The following is a 20327-nucleotide window of genomic DNA, read 5'->3' as shown; positions in this document are numbered from 1 at the left end:
CAAAGAACTAACCCTCTTCTTTAGTAGTTTCCTTTATGCAAAAATGTTATATATAAAGAATAATGAGCCTTAAGAGGAAGCTTTCATAAAATTCTTCTTCTCTAACTATATTAAGCATAAATTTATCTCAGGGTAGAATTGTAGTTAACATATGCTTATTTTTGTGACTTTCTTAATGTGCAGAAACCCAAACAGAAAATAGTAATAAAAATGTCCAAGTAATTTCTTTTTTACATTTAAAATTTAAAGTACACAAAAACCTAAGGGAAAAATTCACATGCATAGAAAAATATTTATTTCAACTGCTGAGCATCCTTGATTTTTATCTATAGAGCTTAACGATTGCAATTTATGAGGTTCTCAATGACTACTTAATAAAACTATGAAATTAAAGAACACCAGAGAAATAAGAATATATGAATGCATATGAATAGGATTCTACATTTACCCATGTTGCACAAATAGGAAAAATTTTAATTAATTTTTCACAAAGTCATTCTGACACCCTTAAATCACTTATTTTAAATAAAAAAGATTAGAAACATTCTGGTAGCCATGTACAATGTATATATCTGTACATTCTGCTTAACATTCCAAGTAAAGGTATCTTTGAAACTTTACACAGTATTAGTACCACACAAGGAATACAAGAATTCTTCTGCTCAGATTAAAAAATCATGTTCAAACACTATACATATTTTACCTAGAAGGATTTGAAAAATCTTTTAATGATTTCTTAAGTCACTGGACTGATTTAAAAAACTTTAAAAAGGATATTTTAATATATGGCTCATTTAGCAAACAATCCAATTAGCAAACAGGCAAAAGATATAAACAGAAATTTCACAGAAGAGGATAAATAAATGGCAAAAAGATATATGAAAAGATGTTCAATATCATCATATTACAGTAATACAATTAAAACCACAATGAGATATCACTGTCAGATGACTAAAATAAAAGACAGTGACATCAATGCTGGTGAGGAAGTGGAGAAAGTTGACCATCATACACTGCTGCGGAGAAAATGATACAAGCCACTTGGAAAACCAGTTTGGCAGTTTCTTATAAAGATAAGGCTCATTTAAATTGGAGTTCCTGTATCATTTTTTTCCCCCTAAACAACACCGATATCTGTCTAGACACAGCCATTTTATAATAGACTAAATTTAGGAAAGCGTCAAAGGAGGGGAAACAGAGTAGCAGGGAATTTCATAAATAAGTGATTCTGCAGGCTCCTGTCTCCTGTTCCCATTCCTGCATTCCTCCAGGGACAAGCATCTCACCAGAACGTAGAGACAACATAGCCAGTGAATTACAATAGACGCTGGTGCCAAAATATTTATGGCTATGAAGCCCCCAAACTTACAAAAACAACATGATTCTGGATCACCTGTCGGATGTTTTGGCATCACCTATTTTGAATGGTTTGAACAGATGACCTGGCTTTTGCTATTTTGAGATAATTCTGGAACCAAGTAGGTCTCAGAGGTCTGAGGTGGGTTTGGGGTCTTTAACTTCAATGGAGAAACGTGATCCAGGTTTCCCAAAGGGATTCAGAATCCATTATGGTATATTTAAACTGTCTAGGCTGTCTGTAGATGACTCTTGACTCCAAGTCTAAGAATGCCAGGAGATGGCTCTATCTCCCCTCGGAACTATAAAATTGCTGCCAGTTGGGGTTAAAGCTTGGTCTCCCGCATATACGTCCCCCACAGAAGGGGCTCCTTCTGCCTTTTCCTTCCTATAGTACCAGCCTGTTTGGCATCCGGAAGATTCAATCTCTTGTTTGTTACCCACAGTCAAACACATAAACTAAGCGATTTGTGGATGTGTCTCTCTGAGAAATGCACTTGCAGACATATAAACACATGAAAAATTTTTAAATAAGTAACACAAGGATTCTAGCTGTCATAGCAAAGTAGTCCTCAATCAGTCACTGACCTAGTTCACTTCCAACAAACGACCAGGAACGTCAGGAACAAAACGTGTATGCAAACAAAGTTGCACTTACAAAGCAAAAACGGATCCCACAGACAGGAAGGCACAGTGTTTGGTTCTGGGGATGCAGACACGATTTCTGCTTTCAAGGAGCTTCCAGTCTGGTGAGGGTTTATACAGAAGGCAGATGAAAGAGAGTGATCACCCTCTTTATTCCCAGTTAAAAATGAAGTAAAAAAGCAGATCAAGTCAAAGACAATCTGCAGAATACATTAACCCCTAACCCTAACCCTAAACCCTAAATACTATACTGAAGTCATGAACCTACTAAGTAAGATCACAGTTTGCAAAGGTAGGGCTGGGGGTGGGTAGATAAAACATCAGAAGACATAACTGCAACATCAGATTTTTTTTTCCTTATTAACTAGCAAAGCAGAAACCCTATTTATTTTAACATACTGCTACCACCTCTTAAACCATTTCCTAAGGTAAAATAAAACAGAGAAAAAGAATGTGACTCTATATTCACTGTGTCTTCCATTTTCTTCTATCACTGGCTCTCATCTGGGGGTGATCTTGTATCCCAGGGTGGCAATGCTTAGAGGCCTTTTTGGTTATAACTAGGGGGAGCTGGAGGGCAGAGGTCATGGATACTGCTAAACATCCTATAATGCCCTCCAGAACAAAGAATTATTCAACTGAATGTCAGTGCTGAAATTGGAAAATCTTATGTTGGTCAGATAGAAAAGATTTAAAAATCAGTTAAATCTATAGTGCAAACAAAATTTTAGTCCATTTTAAGATGGATTATACAGGAACATTCTCCTCCAGGGTGAGATATCTGGAGACTTCCTAAAACTATCTGATATTTTCATACAGGGAAAATAGAACATGCTAAGAAATATTAGCATACATTGTTTGAAACTTCCAATAGTAGTGCACAAATAAAAAATAAACTTGAAAATGATAAGGATAATTTTTCTCCTTAGCTGATTTTGATTACAATGTTTTCTGGAACCAGAAAAGCAAATGTGATGATGTTTTTGATCATGGTTAAATCTGAAAAAAGGATTTGCTGAACTGTCACTAATATTGGCTAGAAATATTAAAAGTAAAAGATTAGTTTATAGGTTCACAGAAGACAAGAAATTAGCCACAGATTTTTGAGGGGCTGCTTAAGTCCAGTGAGAGACACTCAAAGTTATTTTCTCACACTGTCTGAAAAGTATCTATCAGGGCTAGCGCTGTGGTAGAGTAGGTTAAGCCTCTGCCTGCAGCGCCAACATCCCATATGGGTACCACTTCAAGTACTGGCTGCTCCACTTCTGATCCAGCTCCCTGCTGATGGCCTGGGAAAGCAGTGGAAGATGACCCAAGTGCTTGGGCCCCTGCACCCACGTGGGAGACCTGGAGGAAGTTCCTGGCTCCTGGCTTCGGATCAGCCCAGCTCCAGCCATTACAGCCATCTGGGGAGTGAATCAGCAGATGGAGGAGCTCTCTCTCTGTCTCTCCCTGTCTTTAACTATTCTTCTCAAATAAATATATAAATAAATAAATCTTTTTAAAATAAAGTATTTATCCTTTATGTTGTGGTTATATGTTGAGAAAGAAGAATATGGAAAAGAAATAAACTAGCACACTTTTAGGCACTATCAATGTTATAAATTGGTACATTCTAACAAAAAGAATTTTTCCTATGAAATCACACTCAATGAGAAGCAGAATCTGTAAGAAAGAGCAAAGCAAAAGAGCAGCCTTCATACAATTTTGAAAAGAAAGCCTTTAATTAGTCATTAGTCTTTGCAAAGATGTAAAAAAAACAGAAAGAATGAAAAGAATATTATCTGACTTATCAAATACTCTGATTTAATAAAATAATTCCAAATCTTAATTCATGGGAGTTACTAATACCATACATTTGCTAAAATGCCTCCATCAGAAAAATTCAGTAATTTAAGAAAAGAATTGAGGTTCTCTGAAGTGGAATTTGCAGAAAATTTTACTATTAGTTCTGTCATACTTGTTTGACATTGTCATATATGACAACAACAAAATTCTCTGCAAGAATCCCTCCCTTAGTTACATATTATGTAATAGCTAGTTTCATAACTGTAGAACTTTATGTGATGGCTCTTGACCAAATCTTGACTGCAAATCCAAATAGAACCCATGGCAGATGTAGGGAAGGGAAGAGGGCAGTAGAACACATTGGAAGGTGTCACCCTGCCTTGTGACAACTTCACCCCCAGCCTGGAGCTACTCATAACTCTCGCTTCTCTATGTTATTTCTAGCAAGAGAGCTTGAGGATGTTGGACTGTCCAACAGTCCAACTGTCCAACAGCTAGCTCCCCGCTGTGGATCTCTGGGTGGGCGGCCAGAGGGCAGTCATTAACGTGGACACATTCCCCTCACCTCTCATCTGCTATCCTCTACACACATCTCAGAGAGATGAGCAGACTGAACAACAACAGAAGATACTCAGACAAGTCAAATTCTCCAATGAAGGCAATTCTTAAGTCACTAATAAATTAGGGCACTTTCTTCAAAGTAAGCTCTGTCAGTTAGGCACTTAATAAAAAGGACATTTATGCCAGCATTTTAACGACTAACAATAAGAAAGAAAAAAGACAAGAGGAGACTAAATTTGTGTTAACTACTTACATTCTGTTAAAAAAAAAAAAACAGAATTTTGTGCCTCACAGTTTTTGAAAGAATTAATATTTCAGAAGGAAAATAAGCATATTTTTCTATTCCTTAAGAATCAATAACTAAAATTAGTTTTTTAACATATAAAGAATGCAAAGATTTTGGCTGAACAAGGAAAAATTAAGGCAGTGACTTCAAGTGCAGTAAAGGAAAGCACTGACTGACACATTTATCTGAGAGGGACATGCTGGGCTCATATTTGGATATGACATTAAAAAATTATGGCTTTAAACATAAAATATTAATATTCCAAAATTCTACATTTTCTCAGTTCTTTCTTTTTTTACCTATATGGACTTCAAATAGCCCACTTAATTTTAAATAATTGAAGAAATACTTTTCACATTAATTTCGGAACAAAATGTGAATGGTGCTTGATCCACTGTTCAGAGGGTAAACAATTATGTTTCTATGTACAGTGGCCCCCTTTTCCAAAGTTTTACTTTTCATGGTTTCAGTTACTTGCAGTCAATTATAGTCCAAAAATATAACATGGAAAATTCCAGAAATAAACAATTCTTAAGTTTTAAATTGCGTGCCATTCTGAGTAGCATGATGAAATCCCATACTGTTGTGCCAATCATCCCGTTGTCCGGTGTATCCACACGGTATATGCTACCCGCTTGTCAGTCACTTATTATCTGTCTTGGTTATCACATCACTGTCACTTTACTGCAGATCTTGTGTTCAAGTATTTTACTCAGTAACGGTCCCAACACGCAAGAGCAGTGATGCTGGCCTTTCAGATATACCAAAGAAAAGCTGTAAAATGCTCCTTTAAAGTGGAAAAAAAAAAAAAAAGGTGAAAGTCCTTTGCTTAGGAAAGAACAAAAATAAGGAAAGGAAAAAAACCACATGCTGAGATTGCTAAGATCTATGGTGAGAACAAATCTTCTATCTGGGAAATTGTGAAGGAAAAAGAAATTTGTGCTACTTTTGCTATTGCACTTCAGACTGTAAAGGTCAGAGCCAGGAAGCATAAGTGTGTACTTATTCAGCTCACTTCACCTCATTGCTCGCGCACTGTACATCTCACATCCACACCAACAGGGAGGTCAGTAGTGCACAATGAGATATTTTAGACGAGAGACCTCCCTTATGTAATTTTGTGACAATATATTGTTATATTGTTCTATTTTATTACCAGTGTTAATCCCTTATCACACTTAATTTATTAGCTGAATTTTATCACGTGTGTAGAGGAAAAACCATAGCAATATAGGTTTTGGTGCTATCCATGGTTTCAGCATCCACCAAAGTCTTGGAACACATCCCCCACAGGCAAGGCAAACAAGGAGGAGGACCTATAACTATCAAAATATGGCTGGAAATGGCTAATGTCCTTTGGAATTTGAGAAAAAAAAAATCCGAAGTTTTGAGGTATTGTTGCCATATAATTTTATCAAGCTTTGGATAAAAACAAAAGTTTTTTTGTTTTGTTTTGTTTTGTTTGGAAAGCAATTCTTTTTCCTCTGAAGCTGTGAAGCTTGCTTGGCATCTCTTCCAGGTCACTGTTAATTTCTGGTTATCCCTGAGCTTTGCCTCGTGTGCACAGCATGGATATCAGCCAGCTGCGGTTTCCACAGCATCAGTGGATTACATCTTGTTGTACCAATTCATGGAGCGTTTCACGGCTTTGAGCCAGTTTTCCATATTCATTTCATAGTCTTGCCATTTCTTCTGTGGCTTGAAAACCATTTCACTTTGCCTCAGTTTCTTTAGCTCCTCCTTGTCGGTCCAAAACCCTTTGGATTAAAAAAAAAAAAAAAAGCATTCTCAAATTTTAAGGCAAATAATGAGTCTATAAAGTTTATCCACAGACCTGTGTGAGTGGGTGAAAGTTAACAATTTTTGTTTTAAAATACAGTCCAAAATATTTTGTTGTTTTTGAATTTTAGATGGATCATTCCCAGGAATAAATAAATACACTAAGATTTTAAAATCTCTTGGTTTCTAACTTTCAACTTTATTTCTGAGTCGTAGGCATCAAGTCCCTTTCAGAGCTGCCACATCCTGTCATTACTTAATTTTGTGATTTGCTATTTTTTCAAAAATCCCAAGTATTAGTATATTTTCTTTTTATACAATTTTAATATAAATTAAATTTAAGATAAATTAAGACTCTGTCACATATCTGGAGGTATGTGGCAACTCCCTGGAATATGAATAAAATTCACAGTCTGGGAATTAACATAGTTAATTTGCCTTTAATATAAGGCTATTTGAATTAACAATCACCTTTAATATAAGCTACTTAAATTCCACTTCAAGATAATATTGTAGTTCTAGCACATGCTGTTCTTTGCAAAGAGGATCATGTGACTTATAACAACAGCAAGAGAACACATTTATAACAAGGATCACACGCAGTTTGAAAAGAGGCAGCCATCTTGTTAATAAGCCTGAACCACCTCACCTCGCGGAGCCCAGCTCACCTACTCAGAGGCATCCACAGTCTACAGGTCCCCTCGGAGGGTGATTTCTCTTACCAATGCAGCTGACACACAAAACTCTTTTTCCTGAAATTTCTTATCAGGTCACATTCTTTATATTTACAAAGTCAGCATTTTAGATAATCTATACTTAAAGACATTAATTTATAGAAGTTTTAGAAAGATTAAAAACAGTTTTCACTGGCACTACAATTAGATAAATCCAATGATAAAATAAATGTTTCTTAAAATCTTTCTTTTCATAATTTCTTAATTACATTTTTGGGCATAGGTATCCTCAAAAGTCATTTTATTAAATGTGCATAGGACACTGGCTGGCGCCACAACTCACCTGGCTAATCTTCTCTCTGCCTCCCGGGTTCTAGTCCCGGTTGGGCTGCTGGATTCTGTCCCAGTTGCTCCTCTTCCAGTCCAGCTCTCTACTGTGGCCCCCAGGAAGGCAGTGGAGGATGGCCCAAGTGCTTGGGCCCTACACCTGCATGGGAGACCAGGATACGCACCTGGCTTCAGATCAGCGCAATGTGCTGGCCATAGCGGCCATTTGGGGGGTGAAGCAACGGAAGGAAGACCTTTCTCTCTTTCTCTCTCTCTCTCTCTCTCTCTCTCTCTCACTGTCTAACTCTATCTGTCAAATAAATAAAAAAAATGTGCATAGGACAGACCCAGTGTCTGGGTAAATTTAGGAAATACAGATGATGTACACTGTCTTCAGGTCTCACATTTCTGAGAGAAAAACCAAGATCTGAATTGAGACTTTAGGTATACTGAAGCAGCCAAAATTCATGCCACTGTAGTATGTGCAAGAATTGTTTAAGTATCTGAGAAGATCTTTACTATAGTTCTGAGTTTGTTCATTTGGGCATTTGAAATTAAGAAGAAAATCAGCTAAATTAGATTTATAGGAATTGGAATGTATAAAGCAATCTAAATTTGCAACTAGGCTGATTATTTAAGGAAAAGTTATTTTCTTCTACTTGACTTAATCAAACATCATGAGTGAACAAATAAAGGTGACTGTTTTAATTTTATTTAGAATTATTAAAATTTTAGCAGAAGAAAGTTGTTTGTTTGTTTGTTTGTTTTTTGACAGGCAGAGTGGACAGTGAGAGAGAGAAAGACAGAGAGAAAGGTCTTCCTTTGCCGTTGGTTCACCCTCCAATGGCCGCCGCAGCCAGCATGCTGCGGCCGGCACACCGCGCTGATCCGATGGCAGGAGCCAGGTGCTTCTCCTGGTCTCCCATGGGGTGCAGGGCCAAGCACTTGGGCCATCCTCCACTGCACTCCCTGCCCACAGCAGAGAGCTGGCCTGGAAGAGGGGCAACCGGAACAGAATCCGGCGCCCTGACCGGGACTAGAACCCGGTGTGCCGGCGCCGCAAGGTGGAGGATTAGCCTAGTGAGCCGCGGCGCCGGCCCAGAAGAAAGTTTAAGCTGAATTTTCCAAAGATTTCATATTTTTTGGACCTGTAACTTTAAATTGTAAAAAAAAAAAAAAAAAAAGATTTATTTATTTGAAAGACACAGTTAGAGAGAGGGAGAGATAGAGATCATTTGCTGGTTCATTCCCCAAATAGTTGCAATGGTCAGGACTGGGCTAGACCTGAGCCAGAGCCAGAGCCAGGAACTTCGTCCAGGTCTCCCACAACAGTGGCAGGGGCCCAAGAATATAAACCATCCTCTGCTGCTTTCCAGGCACATTAGCAGGGAGCTGGATTGGCAGTGGAGCAGTCAGGATTCGAACCATTGCCCATATGAGATGCTGGTTTTGCAGGCAGCAGCTTAATCTGCTATGCCACAATGCCAGCCCCTAAATATTAAAAAAAATATTTCAGGGGCTGGCACTGTGGCTTAGTAGGTTAACCCTCTGCCTGTGGTGCCAGCTTCCCATATGGGCAATGATTTGTGTCCTAGAAGATGCTCCTGGCTCCTAGCTTCAGATAGGCCCAGCTCCAGCTGTTTCAGCCATTTGTGGAGTGAAACAGTGGACGGTAGATCTTTCTCTGTTTCTCCCTCTGTCTAACTCTACCTCTCAAATAAATAAGTAAAATCTTTTTTAAAAAATATTTATTTATTTATTTGAAAGTCAGAGTTACACAGAGAGAGGAGAGGCAGAGAGAGAGAGAGAGAGAAGGGTCTTCCATCTGATGGTACACTCTCCAATTGGCCGCAATGGCTGGAGCTGTGCCTATCTGAAGCCAAGAGCCAGGAACTTCTTCCTGGCCTTCCATGCAGGTGCAGGGGCCCAAGGACTTGGGCCATCTTCCACTGCTTTCCCAAGCCATAGCAGAGAGCTGGATTGGAAGTGGGGCAGCTGGATCTCAAACTGATGCCCATATGGGATGCTGGCACTCCAGGCCAGGGCATTAACCTGCTGTGCCACAGCACCAGTCCCATAAAATCTTTAAAAAAAATTACTTGAGAGGCAGAAAGACCACTCCGGTTCACTGATTCACTCCCTAAATGCCTCCAAGGGCCGAGAGGGTAGAATCCAGGTCTCCCACGTGGTTGGCAGGAACCCAATTATTTGAGCCATCACTGCTGCCTCCTAGGCTTTACAGTAACAGGAAGCTGGAGTCGGGGGCCAGGCTAGGGATCAAAGCCAGGCACCCTATGTAGGACCCTGATGTCTCAACTGCTAGGCTAAATGGCTGCTTCCTACCTCACTAACCTGTTCACTAATGATTAAAGTCATCTGTTCAAGTGCAGATCTACCATGTCCCTCCCCTGCTTAAAATTCTTCAGTGCCTTCAGGATCAAATCCAAATTCCTCTTAGGGGTCTACACTACCTACTTAATACTACTGCTGCTCACTGGGCTTGTCACACAAATTTACTAGTCCCTTGACTTACCTGTCTGCTCCCATAAGAGATCAGAAACCATAGATTTTAATCCCTTTTTTTTTCTCAGCAGTGAATAAAGAGGTAGCAGGTGCTCCATAAATACGGATCAATAAGTCAAAGAATGAAGTGGTTTCTAATCTCAAAGACAATCCAACTGACAAAGATTCTCTCCTTGACCAAACACTGCTTTGGCTCCTCTGAACTCTTTTCCAAGTAGGAGTCAACGTTTGGATTTCCACATTTTTCTCTTCATTATCTAGTTTCATCAAGAATCCTGCTCAGTCAGTTTAGCCAGAATTCCCCATCTCCAATCATCCTTGATAGTTCATCTTCTACCATCGCCAGCTGATCACCTCAGCCTGCATTCAGAAAGAATCCTGTTGGGTTGGCTTAGCCAGAATTCCCCTTCACCCCACTGTTGGGGCTCAGAAAATAATGTTTCAAAAGAGGCTGCTTTGGACTTCAATCTGAGAGCACCTGGTGAGCAACAGTTGCAGGGAAGGGCTTTCTCTGGAAGTTTCTCTGTCAACCCTAAAGGCCAGATTCTCCAGAAGATATTCAATTACTGTGAACCTCTGCCCCAGATATTTCATCAGCCAGGAAAGACAGATGCTGAATCTAAGAAGGAAGACTAGAGTTGACACCATACCCAGAGCCAAAAAGAACTTTGTCCTGGGTTATTAACTGTTCTTCAGGCCCATTTGTTGTCCCTAAATATCATTTACTCTCCCTTTAGACTGCCTACCTCCCCTACTTCATCTCCACTATGAAGAGGGTATATAAGCTTTTTTTTTTTTTTTTTTTTTTTTTTTTTTGACAGGCAGAGTGGATAGTAAGAGAGACAGAGAGAAAGGTCTTCCTTTGCTGTTGGTTCACCCTCCAATGGCTGCCACGGCCAGCACGCTGCGGCCGGCGCACCGCGCTGATCCGAACGCAGGAGCCAGGTGCTTCTTCTGGTCTCCTATGGGGTGCAGGGCCCAAGCACTTGGGCCATCCTCCACTGCACTCCCGGGCCACAGCAGAGAGCTGGCCTGGAAGAGGGGCAACCGGGAAAGAATCCGGCGCCCCGACTGGGACTAGAACCCGGTGTGCCGGCGCCACAGGCAGAGGATTAGCCTAGTGAGCCGCGGCGCCGGCCTATATGCTTTTGACTCGCACTGGATTACTGGCAACTCACTATCCTGTGATGCATCCATGCACATAATGAATTTGTATGCCTGTCTTCCTGTTAATCTGTCTGCTGACAGTATTTTTTTTTCAGACTCAAATATCGAACCTCCAAAGGGAAAAGGGAAAGTTCTCTCACTCCTACACCACCTACCAACCTCCTCGTTGGATATAAGTTCCCAACTTTCCTTGTTGCGCTCAAAGTTATGCCTCCCTCCCCACTACATCCCACTGCAGCAGTCCCTCTACTTGTCTTGATAGTCCCCTTGGACAAAGTTCATCTTACCATCCTTTAACAAGCGCCACTGATACTTTTTTTGCTTTAGGACTCCCCAAAGACCCTCCCTCCCTGGACCCCAAAGCAGCTGCAGATTGCTCTTGCCTCGTACTTCTTCTGACTGAAGGAGTGAAGTGAGGCTGGACGAGGAACAACTGGACCAAGCAGCAGAGCAGGCCACAGGATATTTTGTGAGCAGTGTGCATAGGTGTTGGAGCCCAGTGGAGACCTGCAAGAGCCTCTCCACCACTTAGTGATTTATATACATATATAAGAAAGAGTTTGCAGGAAAGCCCTTGTTTTTATAAAATTCAGACATACCAACAGCAAGGCCTGCTAGAGATGCCGCACCTAGGCAGGACATGTCAAAGTGGTCAGGTCTCTCTATGTTCTCATTGATCAAGTCTGAAGTCATCTGCATGACAAAATTGTTCTTACAGACTCCTCCGTCTGCCCTGCAGGGAGCAAGACATGTGAGACAAAAACATCATGAATTCTTCTTAATTGGGTCATATAATTTTCTTAAATATTTGATTTGGCTTTATGTTTAACTTTTTTAAAAGATTTATTTATTTACTTGAGAGGCAGAGTTAGAGAGAGATGGAGAGACAGAGAGAATGGTCTTCCATCTGCTGGTTCACTCCCTAAATGACCGCAATGGCTGGAGTTCCGCCGATCTGAAGCTAGGAGCCAGGACATTCTTCCACGTCTCCTACATGGGTGTCAGGGCCCAAGCACTTGGGCCATCTTCTGTTGCTTTCTCAGGCCATCAGCAGGGAGCTAGATTGGTGTGGAGCAGCCAGGAATTGAATTGGCACCCATGTAGGATGCCGGCATCACAGGCGGATGCTTAACCTACTACACTACAGCACAGGCCCCTATGTTTAACTTTTTAATTGCAAATTATATCCCCTGTCATTGACCTAACTACAGAGGACCCATCTAGGTCATCTAGAATCTGTTTTCCTTATTCCTCCCATTATTTTTCCACCTGTCCTGTTTGTCTTGGTACTAACTTAAAATAGGCTAAGTGTAACAAACTAATCTAACATAAAAGTGCATTTGGACATACAGAAAAGAAAGCCAAGAAATTTAATGTTTCCATGTCAAAAGGATACCTACACACTCAAAAAAGATTTTTATAACACTAATATGGGTACTGAGAGCCTTCCAAATTTCATATTGTGTTTTATTCTCCATAAATCTGAAATTAAATTTCCTTTCTCTTCAAATTCCTTATATGCAAGAATTATATTGCAAAGGAGCTGGGTACAAGTTCTTTTTGAAATTCTGAGTAATTATAATGAGGAAAATATTAATAGCAGCTATCACTTACTTCTTTTTTTATTTTTTTTTATTTAATAAATGTGAATTTACAAAGTGCAACTTTACTGTATTGTTGTGGCTCCCTTCCCCCAACCTCCCTCCCTCCCAAGGCCCTCCCCTCTCCCACACCCTCTCCCATCCCGCCCTTCATCGAGTTTCATTTTCAATTACCTTCGTATACAGAAGATCAACTTAGTATACACTAAGCAAGGATTTCAACAGGCTGTACTCACACAACCTCACAAGGTATATGGCATTGTTCGACTAGTAGTGTTGTCTTTAAGTTTCATAGTAAAACACATTAAGGACAGAGATCCTACGTGGGGAGCATGTACCCAGTGACTCCCGTTGTTGATTTAACAATTGGCACTCTTATTTATGACGTCAGCAATCATCTGAGGCTCTTGCCATGAGCTGTCTAGGCTATGGAAGCCCCTTGAGTTCACCGACTCTGAACTTGTTTGGTCAAGGCCATATCACAGTGGAGGTTCCTTCCTCCCTTCGGAGAAAGGCGCCTCCCTCCTTGATGGCCTGTTCCTTCTGCTGGGGTCTTATTCACCAGGCTCTTTCATTTAGGTTGTTTTTGCCACCGTGTCATGGCTTTCCATGCCTGTATCACTCACTTCTAATTTCTAGTTAAGTCTGGTAGAAATAAAGTTTACATACCGGATTTTTGTTACAGGAATATGAATCTCTTTCTGCATCGTCTCATATAATTGTTTGTTTCTAATTAAGGAACAAGATAGTATTTAGAAGAAATTCATAGCACAATAATCTATTCTAGCCTCAAAATATAAAACTATGCTTTATTTATTTGATATTTATAAAACACATAAAAGAAAATATTAAAGAAATGTATTATACTAACTAGAAAATACCTAGCAATTGCTCAACTATGCAAGAAGCTCAATTCATTGTGATTTTGCTTTCATACAATACAGCATAACTTCTACATCACAACTGAATTTACTCTATTACTATTTTAAAAAAGAAAAATTTAAAGAAAGCACCTACTTAGTAGATAGCTATTAAGATTATATACAATAAACACCTAAGAATATACCAAATATAAAAATTATTTTGTAGTCAGAAAATTGTAAACATTACAAACATTCCATATTCATGAAAACTGCATTCTTAATTTTAATAAGCTATACTTGTCCCATAATTTAAAAAAACACAGAGAAATATATATAAAGAATAATTCTGAAGAATCAATCTTTGGTATAACAGAAGAATTATTGGTTTGAATTATCCTTCATGAATAAAGTCATGAAACCCTTGAAAGTCCAAATTTTGAATTTTTAGGCTTAAGAAATTGGATTTTTTAATGATTCAATTTTCATAAAACAAACTTAAGTGGTTCTTGTACTACATATGAAAAAATAAGAGATAACAAGGACATTAACAACAATAATCAATTATATAATTTACAGTATATAGGAAACCAAAAGTATAAATCTAAAAATTTTAATATTATCACTTTTTTCAATTTTAGTAACAAATTAATAAAGGAAAGAGCAATACAGCGAGGAGGGGCAGTTTGGGGTAGGTTTTGGTACCTGAAAGCTATTGACTCCAATATTGCTCGAACGAGGTGGTATTTACTGGTGGAAGGCTTCAAACCCATGAAGGAGGCACATGCACAGGGGTCGTTCAGTGGAGCCTAGGGAAGAGAGTACAGGAATAGCACAGGTTCTAAAATCCACCTATTTGGGTGGGAGGCAGGGTAGGAGGGGAAATATCACTATGTTCTTAAATCTCTATATATGAAATATGTGAAACTTGTATAACAAATCAATTCTTTAAAAAAAGTTACACCTATTGACTTGAGGAAACATATACCATTAAAACATATATAGCCATGGTAGGAAGAAAAGAATGCTTAGAGTCAAATAATTTAAAAATAAATGGTAGCTCAATGCTGAATATTGGGAAGACTGTCTTTTTTTTTTTTTAAGATTTATTTATTTACTTGAAAGTCAGAATTACAGAGAGGCAGAGGCAGAGAGGGAGGGAGGACATGAGGGAGAGAGGGAGAGATGGGGAGAGAGAGAGGTTCTCCATCCTTTGCTTCACTCCCCAAATGGCCACAATAGCTGGAGCTGGGCTGATCGGAAGCCAGGAGCCAGGAACTTCCTCCAGATCTCCCACGGGGGTGCAGGGGCCCAAGCACTTGGGCCAACTTCCACTGCTTTCCCAGGCCAAAGAGAACATCTGGGACTCGAACTGGTGCCCACATGGGATGCCAGCACTGCAGGCAGCAACTTTACTTGCTACACCATGGTACAGGCCCCAGGAAGAGTTCTCAACAGTGTTTAAACAAGGTTGAATCACAGTTAGAGGTTTAAGCTAGACCTTCTGCTTCAGCTCATACCAAGGAAAGAGACTGCAGCATACAGCCACAAATTATTAAATGCCTAGCTTTATCAATGTGGAAAATGAAGATTACTACAGAAATCATCCTTGCAAATAAAGGGTTTTTTAAAAATTTTTTGCTTTTTTTTTAATTAAAAAGGCAGAGTTACAGAGAGAGAGAGAGAGAGAGAGAGAGAGAGAGAGATCTTCCATCTGCTGGTTCATTCCCCAAATGGCCGCAATGGCTGGGGTTAGGCTAGGTTGAAGCCAGGAGCCAGGACTTTCTTCCAGGTCTCCCATGTGGGTGCAGGGGCCCAAACACCTGAATCATCCTCCACTGCTTCCCCAGCACATTAGCAGGGAGCTGGATCAGAAGTAGAGCAGGCAGGACCCGAAGTGGCACCAAAAGGGAAGCCAGCATCTCAGGCAGCAGCTTTCCCTGCTATGCCACAATGCCAGCCCCCTCATGCAATTTTTATATTCAAACTCTTTACTAGGTAGAGTGGCTGTTTGATGATATAAATTATAGACTTAAGATTTAAAAAATCATAATGCAGAAAATGTGCTTCTCAGTGTGCACAAAATATGCTGTCGGTCATACTGCATTCTTTTATGCTAGCTTAATAGTCTGGCTGTCTGGTACCGGCAATCACTCAGTCTCTATGTGTCCATTGGAAAGGCCAACCTCTTGAGCTGGAAGTGTGTGTTCATCAGATGTAGTTTGTATTCATGTCTGTATTCCCAGAAATGCAAGACTATTCTGGGACAGGAAGATGAGGAACAAACCCCTGCTGGAGCTCACAGTCTCACAAAGACCGGGCAGCAGGATAGATCCGGTCCCGACAGAGGGACACGCTCGTGCTGTCAGGAGACGATGGGCCCCGCCACAAGCACCTCCTTGCTTTGAGACCTTTGCACGTGATAGCTACACCTGGAAGACCTCCCACGCCCTACCCCTGGTTAATTCCACTCTTCCTCAGCTTCCTCAGGGAAGATGCCTGACTCCAGAGACTAGATCAGGTCTCTCATTGCAAGTTTTTATGAAACACTATGATTTCCCATTATACCAGGCCTCAGTGTGCAATCGCATTGGTCTGTACGATTGCTGGTTGACGCTCCATCTTCCCTGCTATACTGCCCAAGGTCTCACAGAAAGAACCCTGTCTGATGTACCTGAGCTGTGTCCCCAGGGTCTAGCCCCACAGGCGGCCTTTATGGGAGATGAATAACCATTTGAAGAATGAAAGAACAATATTTTTCCTAATTGATTAAGAAATTCTACATTCCATCTTCTCTACTATAGCTATGTTTTTCCTCCTACTATGATTTCATTTCGGTAATTCTTTAATTTATTAAAATTTTTTGGTGACTTTAGTAAAAGCTGATTTATGTAGTATATATAAATACTATACTGTAAAACTAAGATTAGTCAAATTCGGCCAGTTCAAATTTATAATGGGAATTTATTATATTTTTCTTGTACAAAAATGACCTATTCTAATATATTACATAAAATCCTGTTACGACTGGCCTTAAGTCACTTTTGTACAAATAGCTATGAACATAATTTACTATTAGCAATAGGTCAATTTGAAGGGAAATAAATTCTATAGAGATTTAAAACTTTCTCTACAAGTTAGAACATTCCTATACTAGAACAAGTGAGTCTCTGTTTCGATGGAATGGTAGAAAAAACTGTGAAGGGTGCCAGCATTGTGGTGCAGAGAGTTAAGTCACGACCTGTGATGCCTAAATCCCATATATACACTAGTTTGAGTCCTGGTTGCTCAACTTCCAATCCAACTCCCTGCTAATGTGCCTGGAACCAGCAGATGGAAGATTTTTCTCTGTCTCTCATTCTCTCTTTCTTTGTAACTATGCCTTTTAAATAAATAAATAAATCCTTTTTTAAGATTTATTACTTTTTTTTTAAAGATTTATTTATTTACTTGAAAGTCAGAGTTACACAGAGAGAGAAGGAGAGGCAGAGAGAGAGGTCTTCCACCTGCTGGCTCACTCTCCAGATGGCCGCACTGGCTGGAGCTGTACCGATCCGAAGCCAGGAGCCAGGAGCTTCTTCCGGGTCTCCCACATGGGTGCATGGACCCAAGGACTTGGGCCATCCTCCACTGCTTTCCCAGGCCGTAGCAGAGAGCTGGATCAGAAGTGGAGCAGCCGGGACTCGAACTGGTGCCCATATGGGATGCCGGCACTGCAAGCGCGACCTTACCCACTACACCACAGCACCAGCCCAAAGATTTATTACTTTTTAAAGATTTATTTATTTATTTATTTGAGAGGCAGAGTTACAGACAGAAAGAGGAAGAGACAGAAAGAGGTCTTCCATCTGCTGGCTCACTCCCCAAATGACCACAACGGCTGGAGTTGGGCTGATCTGAAGCCAGGAGCCAAGAGCTTCTTCTTGGTCTCCCACGTGGGTGCAGGGATCCAAGCACCTTGGCCAACTTCCACTGCTTTCTCAGGCCATAAGCAGAGAGCTGGATCAGAAGTGGGGCAGCCAGGACACTAACCAGTGTCCTGGGATTCTGGTACCAGAGGTGGAGGTTTAACCTACTACACCATAGTGCTGGCTCCAATATGTAAATCTTAAAAAGAAAGAAAAAGATAAGACAAGACTGGGAAGGTCCTTCTAGGGGCCTAGACACACTTCATCAGGCGGATACCTCCAGCCATACCTTCAATGTATCACTGCCTACTCCATTGAGTGAGGTCCTCCCCACCTTGCCCCAAACCATCAACCAAGTTCTGTCTGTGCCTTGGGCAAACGTAGCAATAACCTGCCCAAGGCACAAACTACCTGTCCTGAACCCTTGTCACCATGGAGAACTCAGCCATATCTGAGGAGGATCAGCAGGATGGTTAAGGCCAATGTGCCTCTTGTCTCTGTCAACCTAGACTCTAGATGCAAGCTCCTCAAGCACCACTGTGTATTCCCAGGGCCGTTACATCTTGTGTTGCCTGGGAGGCAGCACAGCAGAGAGGTTAAGGGCCTGGAACCAGGACACCTGGTTGTTTTTTTTTTTTTTTTTTTTTTTTTTTTTTTGACAGGCAGAGTGGACAGTGAGAGAGAGACAGAGAGAAAGGTCTTCCTTTGCCGCTGGCTCACCCTCCAATGGCCTCTGCGGCCGGCGCACCACGCTGATCCGATGGCAGGAGCCGGGTACTTATCCTGGTCTCCCATGGGGTGCAGGGCCCAAGCACTTGGGCCATCCTCCACTGCACTCCTTGGCCACAGCAGGGAGCTGGCCTGGAAGAGGGGCAACCGGGACAGAATCCGGCACCCCGACCGGGACTAGAACCCGGTGTGCCGGCGCTGCAAGGCGGAGGATTAGCCTAGTGAGCTGCGGCGCCAGCCACACCTGGGTTCTAAAACCAGATCTGCCACTCACTAGCCGAGTGAGACCGGGGAAGGGATGTAACAGCGCCAGTCTCCATCTCTTCATCTTCAGAATGTCATGAGAGGAGTTATCTCCTACCTTGCTGAGGTACCAAGAATTAAGTGAGAGAACGCATGTGAAGAACTCAGGACAGCGTCTGACACGCACTCAGAACTCATAGGTTAGTTGCCACTGCCATTTTAACTGTATTATCGCTCCTTACTCAAACCCTTCTCTCTAATCCTGACTTTCTTCACAATCCTTCCACTGTGCCTTCCCAACTCTTTGAGGCAGTTGCGCTCACCCCCTACAGCTGTGGTGGCAGCGGCGGGCTAAGGCCTGGAGCACGGCTGCTGTAGACACCAGAGTCTATGGATTCAAGCAGTTTCCTTACAGGGTGAGGCCAGCAGGTGCTGTGATTGGTATCTCTAGCTCTGTGAGTGACTGGGATGTCTGAATAGTGGAAATGTTAGGGAGATTGGGCAAGATGCTGATGTGAACCTAGAGCAAGCCTGAGGCAGGGAGGTGTCTGCTGAGACTAGAATTACAGCGGCCCAGGGTGGCAGCGTCCCTGTGGTCTCTGGTCTGGGAGCAGGAAAAGCCTCTGCCAAATAGCTCCAACTGAAGCCACTGACCTGGTGGACAGCCAAATTTGCTACAGCAACCACAGCACAAGTGGAGGGATGCCTTGGAAAAAAGTGAAAGGTTAGGGGAGTTTATTTATAATAGAATTAGAGTTGCCATTTCCTGAAGTGCTTGGCCCAGACTTTCCCATTCTCCTCAGAGCTCATCCAGTGTCGCTTTCTCCGCTGGCTCCCCTGAGAAACTGAGACTAGTAGGAGCCTTCGATATGCTGCCTCCCCATTAGCTAAGGCTGTCACGACATTCTGAGATTAAAGGCAGGATCAGACACTTGAGCCTTCCTTCCATTTCCCATCCTCATTCCCTAGTTGCTGACATAGGCAACATATAGGTGATCTTCCCCTTACTTTCCAAATGGCTTAATATCAACTAATTAGTTTCAATTTCTAGTTAACAGTTTCAGGGTTGGCATTGTGGTATAGCAGGTTAGGTCACTGCCTGCAATGCCAACATCCCATATGAGCACCAGTTTGAGTTGCAGCTGCTCCATTTCCCATCCAGGTCCCTGCTAATGCACCTGGGAAAGCAGCAGAAGATGGCCCAAGTGCTTGGGTCCCTGCACTCATGTGGAAGACCTGGAAGAAGCCCCAGGCTCCTGGCTTTCAGTTGGCCCAGCTCTGGCCATTGCAGCTATTTGGGGAGTGAACCAGCAGATGGAAGACCTCTCTCTTTGTCTTCCCCCACCCCCAACTCTGCTTCTCAAAATAAATAAATAAATAAATAAATCTTAAAAAAAAGAGTTTTCATTTCCCACTGGGACCTAAGTGACCTGCAGTCATCTCACACACAATGCTGCCCTCCCAAATGCACCCACTCACACTCATGTAGCAGTCATGGCAGGACAGGAACTTTTTCCAAGATGAAATTAAGAATCAATTCTATGAATCTTTGGTCTAAATCTTTTGGGCTTAGCCACACCTTTTTTCTTCATATACCTTATATCATTTTTAGAGCTATGTGAGATGATGGAGACGTTTAAGATAGAGTTGCCAGGACAAAGTCACTAAGTCCCCACAGCACATTAAAACCTAACCAAACTCGATCTTGGCTAATGATAATTACTTACCTAAAGTTTTCCCTGAAACTTCAATTAGATATTTTTCACCTTCTGACCTGAGAGCTGAATGGTAGTTATCTCATACCCTAAGAGGATGTCATGTAATCTCTATGAGTGTATGATTTATAAACTTTCAGTCCTTTAAGGATAAAGTATGTAGAT

General features: G+C 41.3%; 1 protein-coding gene across 3 annotated transcripts in view; it reads right to left on the bottom strand.

Moving 5' to 3' along the window:
- Positions 1–272: 272 nt before the first annotated feature.
- Positions 273–20327, bottom strand: part of GK5 (glycerol kinase 5) — a 93441-nt gene continuing 73386 nt past the window's right edge. The window contains exons 13-16 of one of the 3 annotated variants that reach the window (XM_008266275.4): positions 14273–14376; positions 13377–13436; positions 11706–11839; positions 273–6393 (exon numbers count right to left, since the gene is read on the bottom strand). In XM_008266275.4, the coding sequence (XP_008264497.2) occupies positions 6245–6393; positions 11706–11839; positions 13377–13436; positions 14273–14376 (447 nt within the window). In that variant the 3' untranslated portion in view covers positions 273–6244. Of the gene's footprint in view, positions 6394–7658; positions 9500–11705; positions 11840–13376; positions 13437–14272; positions 14377–20327 lie in introns of those variants that run through there. The other 2 variants (XM_051859010.2, XM_017346816.3) reach the window with 2 other exon arrangements.

The sequence above is a fragment of the Oryctolagus cuniculus genome, chromosome 4 (genome assembly GCF_964237555.1).
Source record: "Oryctolagus cuniculus chromosome 4, mOryCun1.1, whole genome shotgun sequence".
In the NCBI taxonomy this organism is placed as follows: domain Eukaryota; kingdom Metazoa; phylum Chordata; class Mammalia; order Lagomorpha; family Leporidae; genus Oryctolagus; species Oryctolagus cuniculus.
The sequence above is the reverse complement of the archived record's forward strand: the minus strand, read 5'-3'. Positions and strand labels throughout refer to the sequence as shown.